At 48.7% G+C, this 22,549-nt stretch overlaps 1 protein-coding gene across 1 annotated transcript in view; it reads right to left on the minus strand.

Annotated features, from left to right (window-relative positions):
* The window catches only part of LOC146194960 (monocarboxylate transporter 9-like), a 101,764-nt gene extending 92,268 nt beyond the window's left edge, over positions 1 to 9,496 (minus strand). Inside the window, exon 1 of the mRNA XM_084596684.1 lies at positions 9,269 to 9,496. Coding sequence (XP_084452810.1) covers positions 9,269 to 9,496 — 228 coding nt within the window. The remainder of the gene's footprint in view (positions 1 to 9,268) is intronic.
* Between the last annotated feature and the right edge of the window lie 13,053 nt (positions 9,497 to 22,549).

The following is a 22,549-nucleotide window of genomic DNA, read 5'->3' on the forward strand; positions in this document are numbered from 1 at the left end:
CGCTGCCGCTAAAGTCCCCACCGACAACATCAACATCGGCCTTGGCGCTGTACTCGTTCAGCACCAAGCTGGCGTGGAAAGGTTCATTGCGTATGTCAGCCGCACGCTCTCCGCGCTGAAACAAATTATTCCACTACGGAAAAGGAATGCCTCGCAGTTGTGTGAGCAACTATGAAATTTAGGTCTCACCTCTGTGGCCGCGAGTTTAAAGTGGTTACGGATCACCATTCTTTGGGCTAGCTGGACAATCTCTGCAACCCATCGGGGCGCCTAGCACGATGGAGCCTTCGCCTCCAGGACATTAATTACACCACTGTGTACAAACCTGGTCAGAAGCACAAAGATGATGACGCGTTCTGGCGGGCGCCCGTCGAATTAGTTAACGTTACGGATGACAACAGAGATTTTCTTGGACTAGTGAATGCTTTAGACATAATGACCGACAGGGAGCTGACCCAGACCTTCGACCTGTCATTGACCACCTGGAGGGTCGCGCTGCCTACGTCCCTCGCCAGTTTAGAAGGAACATCTCTGCATTTTGTGTTCGCAATGACATTTTATTGAAGAAAAACTCCAGCACTGTTGACCGAGTGCACCTCCTCGTCGTTCCGGCCGTTCTTCGCGCCGATATCCTTTTTTCTTGCCCTGATTAGCCCACCTCCGGCCACTTGGGCTTCGCACGCACACTCGCTCGAGTTTGTCAAGCGTATTATTGGCCTAAACTTTCTGACGCCATCCATCGCTACGTCAGAGGCTGCCGTGAGTGTCAACGTCTAAAGGTGCCGCCACTCAAGCCCCGCGGGTTTGCTCCAACCTATTAAGCCACCTCGGGCGCGATTTGACCAAGTCGGCATCGACCTTCTGTGCCCATTTCCGTTGACATCGGCCGGTAACAAATGAATTTTAGTTGCGACCGACTATCTCACACGGTATGCGGAAACCAAGGCAATGCAGCTGGGCACATCACTTGAGGTAGCTCAGTTCTTGGTGCAGCAAATCGTGTTGCGTCATGGCGCACTGTCCTTAGTCATCACCGATCGAGACACCACGTTTATGGCACAGCTCACGCACGAAGTGTTCGAGCTCAGTCATAAAAGCTACCACAAAAACACTGCATATCACCAGCAGACGAATGGCCTCACGGAGAGACTCAACAAAACAATTGCCGATATGATCGCAATGGACATAGACTCGCAGCATAAAACCTGTGATGAGATTCTTCCTTACATTACATATGCCTACGAACGTCGATGTTGGAAGCAATGCTTCCGTGTTGCGCTGACGATCATCCAATCGCGCCAAACGCTGAGCAGTTTTCTCAGCACGCTGAGGAAGCACGTCCCCTTACCCGCATTCACATTCAGCAAAAGCATGGCATGGATGCACGCCGCTACAACAATGATCGCATGCCGTGTGCGGAACTCTGCCTGCTCCTAAAGCTTCGCCCTGTCATTTGGTAACATCATGACCTGTTGTCTGCGACAATACTATTGCGCAAGCACTCAGTTATTCAGCAGTTTCGTGTCACCAGAATTGTCATCACCATTACGTTCGAATGCAGCGAGTTATAGGAAAAAGAAGATTTGCATTAGATAGAAGACCAAAAAATGTCTGTCGAAATAATTTGATGCATTCGTGTTCAATATGTAATTAGGTAGCGCCAACTAGGTCAATAAAACGTCGAAATAGCCTGGGACGGGTAATGGTGACGTACAAATGGGGTCACGTGGTATTCGATCTTCTATGACGCAGGCCTAACTTCTGTGACAGGAAATTTGAGATGTTTTAATGTCAACGAGCGGCAAAGGGTGTGCTTTGCGCACACGAATGGTGGGGATTGTTAGAAAGTGTGTATATAAATCAAATCAACCAACTGCATTCTATGACCTTATTGACCCAAACAACTCAGAGAACAGAGCAACACAGACGAAAGGATAACGCATCAATTCCAAACAACAGATGAGCAAGTCATTGACTACTTTTGGTCAAGATGTATGAGAAACACAAGCCCGCACATTGCATACTCGATACAATGCACGGGAGAGTACATGCAGAATCTAGACGCCCAAACAACACACAGTGGCCAGACCATATATCAAGAATACAGCCCCAGACAAGGATCAAATTACCAAGACGATAACTAGACACATAAATCACAAGCAAATCCTTATGCTAACGGCTTTAATCAACAAACACTGGGACCACGGTACAGCTCCCGAAGAATGGATACATGCAGAGATCATAATGACACCAATCCAGGAAAACCACCGAGCTTGGATAATCGCCGACCCATTTTGCTAACCTCTTGCGTGGGTAAGCTTTATGAAAAAGCTATCCAGTCAAGACTGTGTATGTATCTGGAAGACAATGACCTGTTTTAGGACACGATGTTCGGCTTCAGGCCTAGGCTCTACACGAGATATCCTAGTGCAGCCCAAGGAGACTGCCATAAACAGAATAGCTGCAAGAAATGAAGCATCATACTGGCTATATGCATGAAGGGCGCATTTTACAAAATCAGCCATGAAGCGATACTCAAGCAACTCTCAGCAACATATTGCAAAGAAATGGCCTTCGAGTATGTCAAGGATTTCCTAACCAAAAAAACACCGAAAATTGAGATTAATACCATACCGTCAGAAACGATAAAACCGCCAACAAGGATGCACCACAAGGATCAGCTTCATTTTCAATACTCTCTAGTATTGACATAATAGTAATAGCGAAAATACCCAGGAACATACAATGTATATAACATCCAATATACGCAGTCGATGTAATAGTATAGACTCACAAGACGTCTACCGGGAAACAGACGAACGGCTACAACTCGCCGTGTGTGAACGTGAAAACTGCGCCCGCTCGAGTGAAATGCAGTGCTCACAAGAGATGTCACAATAACTACGACTACACTCTACCAGATACAAACGAGTGGACATCGGACATCGATACAATCATGAATGAGCACCCGATTCGTCAGGCGGGAAAAATGAGTATTGGGACTGTGGTTACAGAAACGAGGCAAGCGCGATCACACGATCAAATGTCTTACCACTATAACCAAATAAACCTCCAAGATGATCAGCGGTATAGCAAACAAAAGAATGGGAATCAAGAAACATGGTACAATACGGATAGTGGTAGCGCTCGTCATCCTGCGCCTCGCCGTGCCTCTAATATCTCATAGAAGCCAAAACGGAAAGGAACAAAGTTAATGCGCTAATCACGAAGGCATACAAATAACTGTGGGATTGTCACCATACGGCTCTAACAGCAAGTTTGATAATCTGAGAATCCACTGAACCATTCAAGGACATCGCAAAGCAAAGAAGATGTTTCTGCGTAGCGGGTAAGGTGGTCAACAGCCACGATGACCCAACGGTTACCAGCTGGAGTGACTGGCAGTGGTTCGTAAAGATCAATACCCACACTGTCCAATGGCCGGCTAGGGCAGGAAAAGGGCTGTATCGGAATGGTGGAGTGGTGCGGAGGGTTTTTGCGACGTTGGCATTCCTGGCATGCGCGGACGTAATGACGCACAAAGCGGTACATACCCCGCCAGTAATAGCGGAGGCGAAGACGAGTGTAAGTTTTCAACACTCCGGCGTAGACACACTGAAGACTGACGTGAAAAGCGGCGCATATTTCCGAACGGAGGTGCCGAGGATGACAAGGAGCCACTTGCGCCCGTCGGAAAGGTAATTTCGGCGGTCGCTTTGTGACGCAGCATTCGAGAAGCTGGGCGCAGAGAAGGTCTAGATAAAAGCGTGAGAAGAGAAGCGAGCCAAAGGTCTTGCCTTTGTTCATTGGGCATATCGGCAATTTCTAGCAAAGATGACTCACCTACGATGATAGCTGTCGAGTCAGACCGCATTGAAGAAGTGACCTAGACAGGGCGTCGGCATCAGAATGCTTACGGCCAGACAGGTATGCCACCTGAATGTCGCACGTTTTTAAGCGGAGCACCCAATGAGCAAGACGGCCGGATGGGTCTTTAAGGATGGACAGCCAGCAGAGTGCGTGATGGTCCGTGACAACAGAGAAGGGACGACCGTAGAGATATGGGCGGAACTTCCCAATGGCCCAAATGATGCCCAAGCACTACTATTCGGTTAAAGAATATTTTTTTTTGCCTTTATTAAGGCGTGGCTGGCATACGCAAAAACATACTCTGGGCAGCCGGGCTTTCGTTGTGCAAGAAGAGCGCCGAGACCTACACCGCTGGCATCAGAGTGATGTTTTGTAGGTGCCGCAGGGTTAAAATGGCGGAGAATCGCAGGCGACACCAGAAGGCGCTGAAGCGTCGAAAAGGCCTCATCACAGTCCGACGTCCAAGACGAAAGAATGGCGTCACCGGCAAGGAGCTCAGTCCGCTGCGAGATGATCGAAGCGAAATTGCGGACGAAGCGACGAAAACGAGCACAGCCGATAAATCTATGAAGCTCCTTTAGAAAAGTTGGGTGTGGAACCTAAGCTACTGCACGCAGTTTTGCAGTATCTGGACGAACACCATCTTTCAAAACAACGTGTCCCAATATAGGAAGCTGGCAAGCCTCGAAGCAGCACTTTTCCTATTTAGAAAATGTTTATTAGACATTAGACGTTCACAATAGACATTCACATGAGGGGCGACAAATAACCAAAACAGGAAATACACATGATTAACCACAAAGGAAAGTGCACATAAGATACATCCTAAGGAACAAATACATCACAAATCAGTATTTGCATTCAGAACAAAGTTTTGCAGTTCGTGATGATGACATATACAACAATGAATTGCAATATACATGAAGGTATAAACAGTGTAGAATAATTAGCCAAATAAGATGGATATAAACATGTACAACAATCGCATATACAGTATGTATTGCACATGGGGGTTGCGATGTTAACATAAATATTTACATTATATTACAGGTACCAAGGTGGGACAAAAACCACCCGGACACGTCCAAGCGACACGGAAACAAGAGGGCATGACCCTTCACGAAGGAACTCTCGCTCCCCAAGGTAGAAAAGTTCCTCAGCCAGAAAGCTTACGATATCCTTTCGTTGACGCGCCAGGACAGGGAAAATCGCATGTCGGTGCCGGCTCGATGCGACAGCCTCACAACGATTGCACCATAACGCGAAAGCGCCAGCTACAATCAGCAATCGTGCAAAGCGACCGCGAGGACATCTACCATTTACCTAAAATCGGTTAATACCTAGACTTCTGAAACCGGCATCAACTGCCCTCCAAAAAAACGAGCAACGACGCATTGCTGGGCCATGTGACGATTGGATTTCTGAAGTGGGCAGTTGGGGCACTGCGCGGTCCGCACAATGCCCCATCGTTGTAGCCGATCTCGTGTAGGCAACCCCCCCCCCCCTCCAAAAGCCACATCATCATCATCATCATCGTCATCAGCCTGACTATACCCACTGGAGGGCGAAGGCCTCTCCCATATTTCTCCACTTAACCCGGTTCTGTGCTAACTACATCCACGTGACCACTGCGAACTTATCTCATCCACCCACCTAACTTTCTGCCCCCTCCTGCTATGCTTTCCTTCCCTTGGAATCCAGTTTGTTAACCTAAGCGACCGTTGGTTCTCCTCTCTTCGCACTATATGTCCTGCCCATGTCCATTTCTTCTTCTTAATTTCCGCTAGAATGTTGGTAACTTGAGTTATTTCTCTGACCCACTGTGCACGCTTTCAATCTCTAAATGTTATTCCGACCATTTTTCGTTCCATAGCCCTCTGGGTTGTCCTTAACTTAAGTAGAACTCTTTTGGTTAGCCTCCACGTTTCAGCCCCATAGGTGAGTACAGGTAAGATGCAACTGCCACATAAAGCCACGTAAATGCCCTGGCAGAAACGACGCTGTGAGTGGTAACCAGCAAGTGGAGTCCACCCTTCGCCTACGTTCCGCAGACACCAGCGTAAGTAGTAACGCTTTCATTGACTCCACTACTCAGTTCGCCGAGATGTCTAAGTCAGGGCTCACGTGGCGGGCGTGGCGACGAAATACCACTATACAAGAATAAAAAACGCATCCGGAAAGCCTGAGGGCCCCTGTTGAGTGGTATGTCAGGGACAAGCTGCCTCACACTTGTGCCTAAAAAATAGAAAGCAAGCGCCCGTGCTGGGCACTCACCACCCTGCAGCAAACGAAGAAGGTAGCGTAGAGCCAGCAGCCGACAGCAGGCTGACAAAGAAGGGAAGGCAAACCCACCCTTCAAACGTGACTGGCCGAGTGCCGCACGGCATACTAGTTCCGTGCGACCTGCCCAAAGAAATGAACTTACAAGAGACTGAAGAGAACGTAAAATTCTTAGAGGTAGATTGCGCTACATGTGCGAGGTACCATATTCGCCCGCAAAAAACAGCATGGACAAGTTAGCGTTTCTCAAAAATGGGTAGTTCAAAGGCACTGGCTGTGGTCACCTTGCTGCGCACCTCGTTTAAGACGGTAGTCCACACCGGAGCTGCTATCCCACGTGTCTAATAATCAATGCCACGTATGCGGATGGTGTCACTGTGCGTAATTGGTAGGGCACCATTAAGGCGCGCTTCTGGCCTGCCAATTAAAAGATATTTACTTTTTCAAACTTAAGAGCAGCCCCAGACATCTTGCCGTATCTGTCAAAAAGATGAAGGCAGCGCAGCAGGCTCGCTTCATCACGTAGGTACAACGTAATATCATCCGCGTAAGCAGTCACACATAGCGTTTAACAGCCTGGGAGAGGGAGGCCACGGATTCTTTGGTCTGTAATTGTTGCCCTCAAATAAGACTCTAAGCTGAGAGCAAACAAAAGAGGCGAGAGGGAACAACCTTGCCTGGCACAGCGGGTCACAGGGAAATGGGCACTTTCCCACCTATCCATCGCCAGTGTGCTTTGAATGCCATCATACATGCTTTTAATTAAACGTATGACATTTTGCGGAAACTGAAAAGCATTTAGAACGCCGAATATGTAGCCATGTTCTAGCCTGTCAAAAACTTTTTCTTGCTCTAAAGAAACAAGGATACCAGTAGCTAAGTGTCTCTGTGTGTAATCAATAATGTCTCGAGTGGCATACAACAGCCTATGTATTTTCCTGCCAGGAACTAAGCACACCTGATGACAACCAATAAAGGAGGCCATCGCACCCCTCAAGCGCCGAACCACGATGGCTGCGAGAGCTTTGTAGTCTGCGTTTAGAAGGGTGATCGGCCTCCACTCTTCTGGACGAGATGACCCAGGATCCCGTTTTGGGATCAAAACTCTTCTCCCTGTTCGAGCACTGGCCGGAAAATCAAAATGCTCAAAGCACTGTCGAAGGACATTGCTCAGTGCTGGAACGACAACTGCTCAGAAAACCAAATAAAATTCCACAGGAAGCCATCAGGCCCAGGCGCTGACCGGCGTTTCATTGAATCTAAAGCTGTCTTTACCTCTTCTAAAGAGGGAAGTGCACAAAGCACATCATGCATCTCCGGGCTGACCAGCGGCAACCCAGCTAACATTTGATGCGTCTCTACAGCTCCTACATCAATCGTAGCATCTGAGCACGCCATTAGTTGGAAGTGCGTCAAGAAACGCATACAATCCCTAGTTTGATAGGACGCAGAGTGGGACGCTCCGCTCAATGCTGAGCTATGGATGTAAGTTCGCGCCATTCGAAGCACCTCAGTATGTGCAGATGGACTGCGCCTTCCACGCCAGGCTGCCGGTGAAAGGGACGAGGCTCCAATAAGGCACTGATATCGGCTATGTAACTTCTCGCACCAGTCGCGCATCAGAGGGGTATGCCAACCCGCTCTGTGTGCGATGCGGATCTTCGCAGCCGTCTCTACCAGCTCCAGAGACACTCGACGACGTAGTGCACGACCCTCTACCGAACTGTGCATGCGCAAATTTATTTTAGCGTGTCCCATTCATTTTCAGCACTGTCAGAAACCGAAACGAGTAAAGCTCGCGACAAGCTCTCACGCGAATGCAAATCGTGTAGTACGCGCACATCAAAACGCCACGGACGAAATGAGCCAGCACTAGGAAAGGGAAGGCTGGGAATGACTGGCCGGTGGTCAGAAATATGAATGGGCGTCTGAAGCAAGGTCACAGCATCCATAGCCGACACATACGTTTAAAGGACTGCGGCACATATGAGCGGCCTAGCCTGCTCGCAGATGAACCACGGCACCATGTCCAGTAGAAACGCAACCCATGCAATTAGTTCGTGCGCATCAAGAAGCGCAAAATGATGAACTAAGCGCTGCAGTTCACGGGCCTTCCAATTCGGTCGCCCTCGACCAGGGCCTTGAAAATCAACATGTGTGTCTATGACACAATTAAAATCGCCCACTGTTATTACTTGGCGGCCGTCTAAAAAGTAAACATAAAACCCTTTAAAGAAGTTATTACTAAGGCTGGAGTCCGCCCGAGCATAAATGCACAAGATGCGCAACCTCACAGCCGAAAATAAGCAATCGAACGCTAACACTCGCCCAAACCCGTCGTAAGTGAAGTTATGATCGCGCAAAAGGGATCTGTTTAGCACCACAATTCTTACGCCACTCTAGCGCGATCTGGCGAAAGAAAAGCACTCCAAATGAAAATCGCGCTTAAAGGCCAATACATCAGAAAGAGTAGTAAAATTTGTTTCCTGACGACATAAGATATCATAGTTTGTTCTGAAAGCCAAATCTACAATTTCTGTCTGTTTTCGCATATTACGAAACCCCTCAGCATTTAAAGAAATAATTTTCAGACGTAATGCCATATCGGGTGTTGAATGTGCAACGCCACTAAGGCAGATGCGCGCCCTTAGGTAGCTCGACGAAAGTGCTTTGCACTCACATTAGGCAGAGTTTCCCGGCCCTTCTGAAGAAGCACGGGACTTCTTGGGATGGTGTTCCTCCGGGCGACCTACTCGTGCCGCATCCGATCCTGAGGTCGGTGATGAAACACAGCCCTTATTCCCTGCTCGCTGGAGCTCTATGTCCATATCACATTCACTGAGCGTTGATAGCGACGGGGAGTGTCCGACACCAAGGCTGAAAGAGCTGCTGGAATCGTCCACATCCTGTTTTTGGCTCACAACCTCAGATGACTCTTTTAAATCCTTTCGTAATGCCGGCAGCTTCTTCACGCGCCCCGTTTGCTTTTCCAAAGCTCCACGAATCTTAGAAACGCCAGTAGTGGCCGGCGTCGCCGCCAGCTTCATAATACGACCTCCTGCGTTCCGAGCGCAGCTTGGTGTTTTGGTGGAGTCAAAGCCTTAGACGCCGACTGCACCTTCTTTCCGCGAACTCCATGCTTGGCCTGGACGCCGCGAACTTTAGCCGAGCACGGAGGCTCCGGTGACGATGTGGCAGGAGCTGCCCCGGTAGCAGTAGGCTCACACAACAATCCAAGGGCCACCACGACGTCAGATGCCGTCGCGAAAGAAATATCAGGCTGGGATGGACCAGTAGTATGCTTGTCCAACGGCACATCATCACTGCTGGCCGTTCCTTCTGGCATTGTACCAGTAGGCATATTCGTCAACGTTTTTGATGTCGCGCCCTCTACGGAGTCCATTTGCACTTCCTTCTTGCCTTTAGCCGACTCAGCTGGCTTGGCAGACGGAGCCGGCACTTTAGGCTTCATGGGTGTAAGCGGTGGAAACGCACTTGCCGCTGCGTCCGAGTAGGAACGGCGCACCGGGCACGCCACCGTCGGGTGGTGATCACTGCAGCGTCGGCAGGGTAGAGTGCAGCCTTCGCCTTGATGACCGTGGATACCACAGCCTCCACAGAAAAGCGCTGAACACTGCGCCCGAAAGTGACCCGAGGAGCCACATCGCCGGCAAACGCTGCATATCTTTATAGTCAAAGGTTACGCGATGCCCAGCGACGCGTAGATAGTTAGGTACTGGTGACGACGCAGCCATCTCCATCCGCACATACCGTGTCCCAGTGAGCACACCTTTACGGGAGCTCATCTGGCCCACAGTGACGGACAGGACTTTACCATGCTGGCTCAGGACCTGGACGAGCGCTTCATTTGCAATGCAAGACGGCAGGAAAAGGCAGGGCCACGGTGGTAACTTGAGGCCCAACAGGGACGATTGGTACACGCTCGCCGCCAATGACGAGGCAGCCGGCGTCAACGATTAGAGGCATGGATGAAATGCTCGTCACTGGTACTTGAAAAGACTGGGCCCCAATATGCTGGACGACGTAAACTTCGGGTGAACCCACTATCGAGGACGCCGCGGGCGTTTTACAAGTATTTAGAGGGTGTTGGTTTTACGCGCTACCAGACCTTAGGGACAATGATCTGTGCAAACGCTGTGAGGCGAGAGGGATCATCGGCCACATAATTTGGGAGCGCCGCTAATCTCTAGGGATAGGACAAGATATTACGAGTAGCCTGGGATAGCCTGCTGCGAAACGCGGACCCTGCGACCCAGCACCGCACATTCCATCTGGCGGAAGAGGCCGCAGCAAGCCAAGGGCTACTTGCCTGCCTTGCGGGCGCACAACTTGCCGTCCTCACCGGCTCGCGTGTCGGGGCTAGGGAAGAGGACGCCCAATTCCGATGGAATTAAATGTTGTACAACCAACCAACCAACCTTCATCAATGGGGCTGGGACAGATAGGTCACCGCCGCTTGCAGTGGGGGCTAGCCTTCTACCGAATGTTTATCTGTATAGGCTGCCATTGCACGCGCCATTGCATCGGTGGTGGATTACGGCTATTGCGGCACGCACCTTTCTCTCCCTCTTCTTTTCTCTCTTCTGTCCGCACGAGGCTGCGGAGGGCCCCGCCGGGGTGGTGCAGTGGTAAGACGCCCGACTACTGCGCCGGAGTACCCGGGTTCGAACCCGACTTCGACGGCTGCTTTTCGATGGAGGCGAAACGAAGAGGCGTCCGTGGGCTGTGCGATGTCAGCGCACGTTAAAGATCCTCAGGTGGTCGAAATTACTCCGTAGCCCTCCTCTGCGGCTCCTCTTTCTGTCTTTCCACTTTCGCTCCCACCCTCCTCCCTTCCCTTACGGCGTGGTTGCGGTGTCCACAGAAAACAAGTGAGACAGTTACTGCGCCTTTCCCTTCCTATAAATCAACAAAAAAAGGCTGCGGAGGTTGTGGCTCAGCGGTTGTGGCTGTATGAAGAAGGAAACAAAAATGCACGGCCCTGCTACTGGCTCCGTAGCTGTGCCACCTCCGCTGCCTCGTGCGAGGAGCAGATTTATTTATTTATTTATAGGAAGGTAAAGGCACGGTAACTGTCACTTGTTTTCTGTGGACACCTCAACCGCACCGTAAGGGAAGGGAGGAAGGACGCCTCTTCGTTTCGCCTCCATCGAAACGCAGCCGCCGAGGTTTGATTGATTGATTGATTGATTTATGGGAATAGAAAGGCGTGGTAACTGTCTCACTTGTTTTCTGTGGACACCTCAACCGCGCCGTAAGGGAAGAGAGGAAGTTGGGAGTGAAAGTGGAAAGAGAGAAAGAGGGGACCGTAGTGGAGGGCTACGAAGTATTTCGACCACCTGGGGATCTTTAACGTGCGCTGATATCCGCCGGGGTTTAATAATAATTGGTTCAGTGGAAGGGAAGGGCGCGGTAACTGTCTCACTCGTTTTCTGTGGATACCTTAACCGCCCCGTGAGGGAAGGGAGGAAGGTAGGAGTTAAAGTGGAAAGAGAGAAAGAGGAGCCGTAGTGGAGGGCTACTCCGGGAGTAATTTCGACCACCTGGGGATCTTTAACGTGCTCTGACATCGCACAGCACACGGACGCCTCTTCGATTCGCTTCCATCGAAACCCGCCGGGGTTTGAACCCGGGTACTCCGGCACAGTAGTCAAGCAGAAGACAGAAAATGAGGCGAGAAAAAGAAGAGAGAGAGAAAAAGACGCGCGCCGCAACAGCCGTCGTCCACCGCCTAAGGGATGGCGGGTGCAATGACGGCCTACAAGAGATAAAAATTCGGTGGCTGGCTAGCCCTCGCAGCAAGCGGCGTTGACCTACCCTCCCAGCCCCGTAGAGCCAGGAACAGCCACCCTTCGCCACCTCATTACACTGGCTCAGCTACAGAGCCAGTGTCAGGCGAGTGCACTTTATTTTCCATCTTCCTTCAGCCACAAACACAACAACCATCAAAATGCAGACGCCGGCGGTCGGGATCGAACCAGGGTACTTCGGCATAGTAGTCGGGCGTCTTATCACTGCACCACTGCAGCGGGGTGCATTAAGAAATGTTGTTTCGGAAAACACAGTGTGCACTTGAGAACTGGTGCCCCGCCGGGGTGGTGCAGTGGTAAGACGCCCGACTACTGTGCCGGAGTTCCCGGGTTCGAACCCGACCTCGGCGGCTGCGTTTCGATGGAGGCGAAACGAAGAGGCGTCGTGTGCTGTGCGATGTCAGCGCACGTTAAAGATCCCCAGGTGGTCGAAATTACTCCGTAGCCCTCCACTACGGCTCCTCTTTCTCTCTTTCCACTTTCATTCCCACCTTCCTCCCTTCCCTTACGGCGCGGTTCGGGTGTCCACAGAGCAAGTGTGACAGTTACTGCGCCTTTCCCTTCCTGTGAACCAATTTAACTTTAACTTGAGAACTGGTCACCGAATCCAGCAGCTCCTGACCTTGAAGACGGATGCCGCAAAATGACATCTGCTAGCCTAGTGTAACTTTCGCGGCAAAATAAATCTTATCGGAGTCGGTTATTGACCGCCAGGTAGGCTTCAATCATTCATCTACGATTTGCATGCAAGTTTTGCTGGTATAAAAGCTAAATTTTCTAAACAACTATATGTCTACTTGGCGCCTTCACCCCATCAAAAACTGATAGGCCTAGCCTTAACTTTCGATCGCTCAGCAGTAAGAGAGAGAGAGAAATAACGTCTATTCCCATCCGTCAAAAATGACAGGAAAGATGTTAGCTTACACCCGAAATCATTACCCTACCCATCAGCCGGAATACCTTGAGGCTTGGTGGCGGCCAGGGTGAGACCGATGACTGCGTTACTCTACTGATTCGTCATTAAATATTTATCTTCAATTAGCTCTAGATTTTCTCTCAGCCATGAAACAACATGTTTGACCTTATCTTTGCGCCATTTATATATAGTATCAGGGCCATTTAACTATATTGATGAATTTATTGATCATGTGCTGCTTTCATTACCTATTTGTTTTCTCATGCACACGTCCCTTAACGCATAAGCGTATTTTTATTTATTGACATGCGCATACTACAATGCAATTATATTGCCTAAATAAGTTTTGGAATACATATCAGGCATATGTTAAAGTAACGCTTACCGTAATTCGTACACTGTCCTATAGCATTACGCTCTTTTGCAAAAGCACCACTTAACTGTAGTTTACCCGAATTTTGCGTGCAGAATACAAAGAAAAAAGCTACTTATCAAATTTAGGAACTGCCACGACATAGCGGTCATGGCAAAAAAAAATTGGCTGGGGCTTAGCTAAGGTATAGCCCCGATGCGTAATTCAGTCTCCGCAACGGTAGCTTATTTTATTGTTGCGGTTAAAAGAACAAAAGTTACTTGTATACAGGATTCGATCAGATGTTTTAATCGCTTAGTAGTGAGGTAAGTAGTGTCAATCCATTGCGACACTCAAGCTTTTTTTTTCTTTATTTCCTGACTTTTGCAAGGCAAAGCAAACACACACAAGACATTGATATAATAAGCCTGCCAGGGGCTGGCTTTTCTAAAATTCCTTAAGATCCATCAAAGGTTCTACCTTTGGCAACCACTCAGCATTATCATCGTCAAACTTCACAATCTCAATAAACCAATGGAGAGCCTCGCGAAAAAAAATTCGTGCAGGACGCGCATCATATCGCAGTGATATCCTGCCATGCGTGAACGCCATATACTGTGGAGGCCCATTAGCATCATTGAATCATATGGAACCCCCTCCTCATTTTGTGCACGTAGGTACCGTGAATACGCCGGTTCTCGTCACATTGTGACACTCAAGCAACGAATGTGGCAAGCTTTAAACCCGCTATTATTTATTTTTCCAATATTTCCGCTATCTGTCGCCAGGTGACGCTGCCCAGAGGACCCTACCGTTGGGGGAACGGAATCCCGTATCGGCGGCATGTTAAAGATGCTTCTCGTCTACTTTTATTTCAATGTCATGTTTAAAGCTAGCATGGCGCTATGTTTTCGTGCCTAAAAACTGTGGATGCTTGTCTGTGAAAGTGGAAAGAGAGAAAGGGGAGTCGTAGTGGAGAGCTATGGAGTAATTTCGACCACCTCGTGATCTTTAGCGTGCGCTGTACAATGTCAGTACGTTAAAGATTGCCAGGTGGTCGAAATTATTCCGTTGTCCTTCACTACCGACTCCCCTTTCTCTCTTTTAACTTTCACTCCTACCTTCCTCCCTTCCCTTATGGCGCGGTCATGTGTCCACAGAGCAAGTGTGAGCGACACTGCGCCTTTTTCTTCTTGTGACGGAGTCGGCGGCAGCCACCTTGGTTGGTTGTACAACTTTTAATTCCATCGGGAATGGACGTCCTCTTACCCGCCTCCGGCACGCAAGCCGGCGAAGACGGGCAGTCATGCGCCCGCGGATTAGAGGCAGGCAGGTAGCCCTTGGTTTGTTGCGGCCTCTACCGCCAGATGGACGGTGCGGTGCTTGATCGCAGGGTTCGCGCTTCGCAGCAGGGTATACCAGGCTTCTCTACTTGTAATATTTTGTCCTATCCCTGGAGATTGTGGGCACTCCCAAATTATGTGGTCGAGGGTCCCTCTCGCCCCACAGTGTTTGCCCCACGCGTTACCTAAGGTCTGGTAACGCGTGAAACGCCCAGACCGGTTTCATGAACGTATTAGTTTGTAGCCGCCTCCACGCGACAGCTTCTCTATTATTTAGTCTAACATGTGGCGGGGGTACCAGTCTACGTCACAATTTATAATGGTCGATGATTTCCCCGTAATTTTGCAGCCGCTCGTCGTATGCCCAGTGTTCGGGGGGCTCGACGGCTACCCGGAAGTAGAGAGCTTGGGCTAGCTCGATCAGCCGCCTCGTTACCAGGGACGGCAGCGTGAGCGGGTGTCCAAATTAACAGAATTTTCCTATTCAGCGTTCTTTGGGTGAGGATTTAAGCCGCCTCCAGCGATATCCCCCCCTTCCTAAAATTTTGAATGGCACTTTTTCTGTCGCTAACTATGAACTTGGTTTCCGTTCCTACGCAAGCTAGCGCTATCGCAACTTCGCAACTCTGATGGCTGCTGCGGATACCGGTGCCCCTCGGCCATCGATTACCGAAGCTACCGCCGCACCTGTTCTGCCGCCTTCCGCATCAACATAGACTACTTCCTTTGCTACCATGTTCTTGAACCGTCGCTGTAGAGCTTCGGCTCGTTTGGCCTTTCTTTCGACATTAAATTCTGGATGCATATTTCTAGGAAAGGAGAAGACTGCCAAGGCATTCCTGATTTCGCTATTAATTGTGACTTTTTTTGAACTCCTCTGTCTGGGTTGAGGCCTACTTTTGCAAGGATTACCCTGCCCGTCTCGGTCGTGCTTAGTCTCTCTAATTGGGAGACTTGCACTGACTCCGCCAATTGTGCCCACTTGTTATGCACCCCGAGTTCGAGTAGTCGTTCACTCGAAGTACCCATGAGCAGTCCTAGCGCCTTCTTAACGCATCTTCGAATCAGGCAATCTAACTTCTCTTTTTCGCCAGTCTTGATGTCCAGGTAGGGCGTGGCGTAACTAATTCTGCTTATTACGTACTCTGAATTAGTTTGAGTAAATTTCTCTCCTTGAGGCCTCTTCCTTTAGTGGCAACCCTCTTCAAGAGCCCGAGGGTTTGCATCGCGTAACTTTCTAATTTTTTTCAGGACCTCTCCGTTATGGCCGTGGGATTGAATGACCATCCCCAAAATCCTGATCTGATCTACTTTTGGCACCGGTTTGCCCTCCACCTGAATATGAAACTCCCCGCTATTCTTGCAGCGGAGGTACTTTGGGTTATAAACGAACAACTCAGATTTATGCGGGGAGCACGAAAGTTCCCTTTTAGCCGCGTAATCGACAATGATGTCGGTCGCTGCCTGCAGGCGTTCCTCCGTACTCGCATCGCTCCCATGGTTAATCCAGAGGTTGCATTCGACATGCTAAAATTTAGCCCCCTGATTTGTTTAAGTTTACCCGGGGGCCTCTCATCGCCACGTTGAATAGGAAAGGCCTTTGCTTCCTAGCTGTATTATTGGAGATTCTAAATTTTGAAATATCATGCAGGCTTTTCAGCCCGATAAGAAGTCTTTTGTGTATTTGTACGTTCTCTCCCCTACTCCGAGCACTTCCAGCCCTTCGAAGATAGCCTAGTGTCTGACATTGTCGAAGGCCTTGGCGAGGTCTAGGCCCAGGATCACTTTGGCGTCTCACGATCGCGAGTCTATGATATCATGCTTTATTCAGAGCATTACGTCCTGCGTGCACAAGTGTGGACGGAAACCGACCCCTTCGTGCGGCCACAGGTTGTTTTGCTCCATGAAGGACGTTAAACTCGTCTGTATTACGTGCTCCAGCAACTTCCCTACTCATGATGTTAGGGAAATTGGTCTCAAATTTTCCGATTGCGGGGGTTTTCCCGGTTTGGGTATTAGTATTATGTTTGCCGTTTTCCATTGATCGAATCGGAAGTTTCTAAAGCAGTTTTCTCATCTCACGGGGTACCTATGAAATGTTTATTCGCTGCAAAGCAACTATGAACATCGTAACACAGACCATGAAAGTACGAAATCTCATTTCCGTGGCAAAGTAGTTTTAAAACGCCGCGAAACGTATGGAGGTGCGAGTTGGGAGGGCGACACGTAAAACGCATGTAAACACAGCTTACCGCAACTTTTTTTTTTTTCGTTTTGCAGAGCAAACGTTGGCAAGTGCTTCGAAGAAATGTATGACAAAGTATGCAGCGTCATTTTGGAGGCATCTAGTTTTAAAACTGCCCGAATAATATGTATTGTGAATCCGAACACTCCCAAAAAGAAAGCTGGGTGTAGCGAATCGCGCAGTTTTGTTTAGTCTGATATGCTGCCGCATGGGTAAGTTAGCTTGATATACTGTCACCCAAGTGATTACAGCCTAGCCAGAATTAAATTTAAAAAGCAGCTGTCAAACGCCATACAATAATATAATAATAAATACTTGGTTCACAGGAAGGAGAAGGCGCAGTATCAATCACACTTACTTTGTGGACACCGGCGTAAGGGAAGAAATTGGAAACAGAGAAAGGGGAGCCTGTAGTGGAGGGCAACGGAGTAATTTCGACCACTTGGGAATCTTTAACGTGCGCTGGCATCGCACAGCACACGGACGTCACTTCGTTTCGCCTCCATCGAAATCGAACGAGAATCACGCATTCCAGCAGACGACAGGGAAGCCGCCTCCAGGTCTGGAGCGTCTCCTGGCGTCTGCTAGCGACGGCACCGGTGGTTCACGGTCGTCTGCAACTGTTCGCGTTCAGTTTATTGTGCTGTGAAGAGGCCTGTAAATTATCAGACTTTCATTGCTTGCAGTGCTTGCAGTGTGTGATGCAGCAATGTCGGACTACGTGAGAAGCTTGTCGGAATCGGATAAACAGCACTACAATGAAAAGCTGTACACTGAAGCCGTTGGGCACCCGGACCTATTTGTTACGTCTGAAACAGATTGGGAAGTCCTCTAGGCCGACGCGGGTGCTTTTACACTATATGGCATGGCAAACATAGCAGTGCATGTGATTTTTTTCCGAGTCGCTTAACTTCAGAGACCGTCCAGGCATAGAAATCCCTGCAGGCATACACTTATTTTGAATCAGGTGGGTGGGCGCAAGGTCATCAACGGGCATATATTCTGGCTAAATATTTTTCGCTTATTTTTCTTTTTCCCCGTGGTATCGCTATGACTGTCGTGGTCTGTGCTTTCTGCGCGTTTTCCGGGTCTTATTTTCATTTCTTTCCGTACGGCGCAGACCATGCAGCGCGTGCACGGCATCGGAATATAGAGCCTGTCAAAATGTTTGCTTACAACTTGCTCACCACATTCACGTATCGCGACGCAACTACGTATTTCATTTTAATACTTTCCGTCTACTTAGCCACACTCGATGTTTTCATCATGCAATGACGTCGTGCCTGTTATTTTGCGTTTTGTTTCCTCTCAATTTCCAAAATGAATCTTGCCTCGACTGCGCGGCTCGAACAAACCGAGCCCTTGCAAGGTTTTTTTTTTTTGCTTCAGCCGTACAACACGAGGTAGGGGCGTGATACAAGGCGTTCACCAAAAAAAAAAAGCAAAAGAAAAGCCGCTTGGGCGACTCGTTTCCTTGACGTGGGGGTTCGTCTGAAAACGCGACGCACATATGTATTGATAAATATGCTTCTCAGAAATGTCAGACGCGAAATGTTGTTGCATACGTATATTCATGGCTTTAAAAAAATGCATCCGCTCTTAAAAACGACACCTTTCGTAGTCGAAAAAGTCAGCTTCTTTGCGAACCATTTTATACCTATATTTTATATGCGCCACGCTACCGCAATGCATTTTTAACTCGGATTCTAGACAACGAGGTGTTTTAAAAGTAGATTGCCTCCACAATGACGCAGCGTACTTTGTCAAACACCACTTCAAAGCACCGCTCAACGTTTAACGACCGGCTACCACTTCTGGTGCTCTCCGAAACGAGAACAATGTTGCGGTAAGTTGTGCTTACAAGCGTTTTTACGGGTCGCCCTCGCAACTCACAACCCCCTACGTTTCGCGGCGTTTTAAAAATACTTCGCCTCAGTAATGAGGTTTCATACTTTCACTATCTGTTCTAGGATATTCATGGTTGCTCTGTGCGAGATAACGGCATCATAGGTGCCCCGTGAAAGCAGACATCTGCTTTGAAATGTTTTGGTTCCATATATTCCTATGGCCGCTAACCTTTATTTTCACCCCCAGTAGGCCCAGCCTGGCGACAGAAGCGTCGCCGCATCGCGCTTATGTCACACATCTGTGTTGGTCTAGTAGCGAAAAGCAGCGACTACCACGTCATAAGAAGGAGTTAATTTCGCCAGTACCTACGCCGTTCGCCCGCAGCTAAACTCTCCTTGGCTTTAATTTCGAGCGTGTCTACGTTCACAGACATTATATCATTCCTTTACAGGAAAGCAAATGCGCGGTATCTGTCACTCGCGGAAGTCAAGAAGCGCCGCCCGGCGGCGGTTGGTTCCCTCTTGGTTCTCATAGCTGACTGCAGAGGGGTGACATCACCTCCTTGACGTCATCCTAATTGAATGACCTAAAAATTGGTATCCCTTCATGGATCACTGCCTTGTCGTAGCGGAGGGGCTTGCGAAACTCGATGAAGTCGTGAGCTCTGCTGTGTAAGGCCACCCAAGATAGACAGGTCACGGCAGAGAGTCATGACAAAATGTGATTCACTGGAGAAGGTAATGGCAACCCACTCCAGTATTTCCTGCCAAGAAAGCCATATGGGCAGTCACAATAGCATTAATAATAGGGCGTCGGAAGATGAGCCCCCCAGGTTGGAAGGCGGCCCACATGTTACTGGGGATGAACAAAGGGCGATTCATAGTGGCTCCAGGGCGAATGAAGTGGCTAGGCTAAAGCCAAAAGGACGCTCAGTTGCGGATGTGTTGCGAAGCGACCGGAAAGGCCGGTGTTGCAAGGAGATATATATACATAGCAACATGAAATGTAAGATCTATGACGCAAGGTAAACTTGACGTCGTCAAGCGAGAAATGAACAGATTGAACATTCATATCTTGGGTATCAGCGAGCTCGAGTAGACCGGAATGGGAGAATTGATTTCCGGCGACCATTATGACTTTTATTGTGGGCACGAATCCAGGGGAAGGAATGGGGTCGCTCTCATAGTAAACAGAAGAATGGGCAAAGCAGTACTAGGGTACGACCCCAAAAACGACCGAATTATTTCACTTCGGATCCAAGGTCACCATTTCAACATAACAGTTATCCAAGTCTATGCACCAACCACTACTGCTGAAAAAGCTGACGTTGAGAGATTTTATGCTGACATTCCATTGCCTTTTATACAGCACTCAATTATCACACGCCCTTTTTCTCATAGGAGACTGGAATGCAATGATGGGAGTGAAAAATATACGGAGTTACAGGCAAGTTTGGTCTTGGTGAGCCAAGTGAACCTGGACAGAGGCTAGTAGAGTTTTGTCAAGAAAACAACCTGACCATAGCGAATACTCATTTTCAACAGAACAAGAGGCGCCTGCACACACAGACTTCACCGGAATGTCTGTACAAGAATAATATTGATTATATTCTTTGCCGGCCGAGATAGCGAAGCGCTACACAAGCTGTCAAAACAAGGCCTGGGGCCGATTTTGGCACCAATCATCAGCTTCTTGTTGCCAAATTTAAGCTTCGGTTGAGGAAAACGCAGAAAACTAGAAGGCCTTTCAGGTATGATCTGGATCAAATTCCATCAGAATATGCTGTGGAAGTTAGGAATCGATTTCAAGAATTATATCTAGACGACAGAGAGCCCGAGAGATGTGGACTGATGTTCGTGATATAATAGAAGAAGTTGCTACTAAGGTAGTTCCAAAGCAAAAGAAATGCAAGAAAGCGAACTGGTTATCTGAAGAGGCTTTGCAAATAGCTGAGGAAAGAAGGATGGTAAAAGTTATGGGAGAAAGAGAAAGATACAAGGTTCTCAACGCGGATTTTCAGAAAATAGCAAGGATATATAAGATTGCCTTCCTGAACCTACAGTGCCAAGCACTTGAGGACAACAGCCAATTGGGGAACACAAGAGTTCTGTGAAAGACAAACAAAGATATCAAAGGAAGCTTCTGTGCTAAGCTGGGCGTGATAAAGGAGAAACGAGGCAGGGACCTCACTGAAGCCTCAGAGATAAAAAAGAGGTGACAGGAATACACATAAGAACTTTACATAAAGGACCCGAATGTGCAAACCCAACATAAGACGGTTGTGATTATTGATCTCGAGCCGGGCATCCTGAAGAGTGAAGTTGAAAGGGTCTTAGCCAGCCTTGCTCAGAAAAAAGCTAGCGGAATTGATGGCATTCCAGCTGAGTTGCTTTAAAACCTCAACCATGACGCTGTTAACGTACTGTATACATTATATCAGCAAATTTGGACAATCCTGCAGTGGCCAAAGGATTGGAGGAGGTCTGTTTACATCCTCATTCCAAAGAAAGGCAGCGCCAAAGATTGTTAAATTGGTTCACAGGAAGGGAAAGGCGCAGTAACTGTCACACTTGCTCTGTGGACACCCGCACCGCGCCGTAAGGGAAGGGAGGAAGGTGGGAATTAAAGTGAAAAGAGAGAAAGAGGAGCCGTAGTGGAGGGCTACGGAGTAATTTCGACCACCTGGGGATCTTTAACGTGCGCTGACATCGCACAGCACACGACGCCTCTTCGTTTCGCCTCCATCGAAACGCAGCCGCCGTGGTCGGGTTCGAACCCGGGAACTCCGGCACAGTAGTCGGGCGTCTTACCACTGCACCACCCCGGCGGGGCCGCCAAAGATTGTTCGAACTACCGTACGATCGCGCTTATTTCGCGTGCTATCAAGGTGATGTTGAAAATCCTCCAAGGCAAGCCGCCGCAGTATTTGGATCGGGAGCTTCCGGACGTGCAAGCTGGGTTTCGCAAGGGCAGAGGAACTAGAGACCAGATTGCCAACCTTCGGTGGATCATGGAAAAAGCAACCTTCTCTGTCTCTTCAGGAACCTGTATGAAGGGCAAGAGGCCACAGTCAGAACTGGGCATGGTCTTACTGATTAGTTTCCGATTGAGAAAGGGGTGAGACAAGGCAGCATACTGTCGCCCTGCCTATTTAACCTATATGCTCAGTGCATCATGAGAAAGGCCGGTCTGGACGATCTTCAGCTGGAGTGAAGATTGCTGGAAAACGTATCAACAACCTTAGATATGCGGATGATACCACTTTTATGGCAGAAAGTGAAGTGGAACTCAAGAGACTGCTGATGCGCGTATAAGAGGAGAGTGAGAAGTTTGAGCTTAAACTGAACATTAAAAAGTCAAAGATCATGCATCTTGCCCTATCATGTCCTGGAGCATCAATGGACAAGAAGTGGAAGTTGTGACAGATTTTCTCTTCTTGGGCTCCAAGATTACCCCGGAAGGAGACTGCAGCCATGGAATTAGGATACGCCTGCTTCAGTAAAAGAGAGCAATGGCTTGCCTTGACCGCCTAGTAAAGAGCAGATACGTTACACTGCCAACCAAGACTGCCAACTCTGTATAACTCGTGCTATGGTCTTTCCAGTTGTGATGTATGGATGCGAGAGTGGGACTGTGATGAAGACTGACCGCCGAAGAATGGACGTGTTTGAATTGGGGTGCTGGCCGAGACTATTGAAAGTTCCTTGGACTGCCAGAAGATCAAATCAGTCGAGATTGTCGACCATAAATCGTGACTGCTCATTGCAGAGTCAAATTCTGAAGTTAAAACTCAGCTACTTCGGTCATCTGATGAGAAGGGAGGAGTCGCTAGAGATAGATTTGATGTTGGGAAAGGTTTAGGGT

The sequence above is a fragment of the Amblyomma maculatum genome, chromosome 3, assembly GCF_055883805.1.
Source record: "Amblyomma maculatum isolate TAMU_Amacu chromosome 3, ASM5588380v1, whole genome shotgun sequence".
NCBI lineage: Eukaryota > Metazoa > Arthropoda > Arachnida > Ixodida > Ixodidae > Amblyomma > Amblyomma maculatum.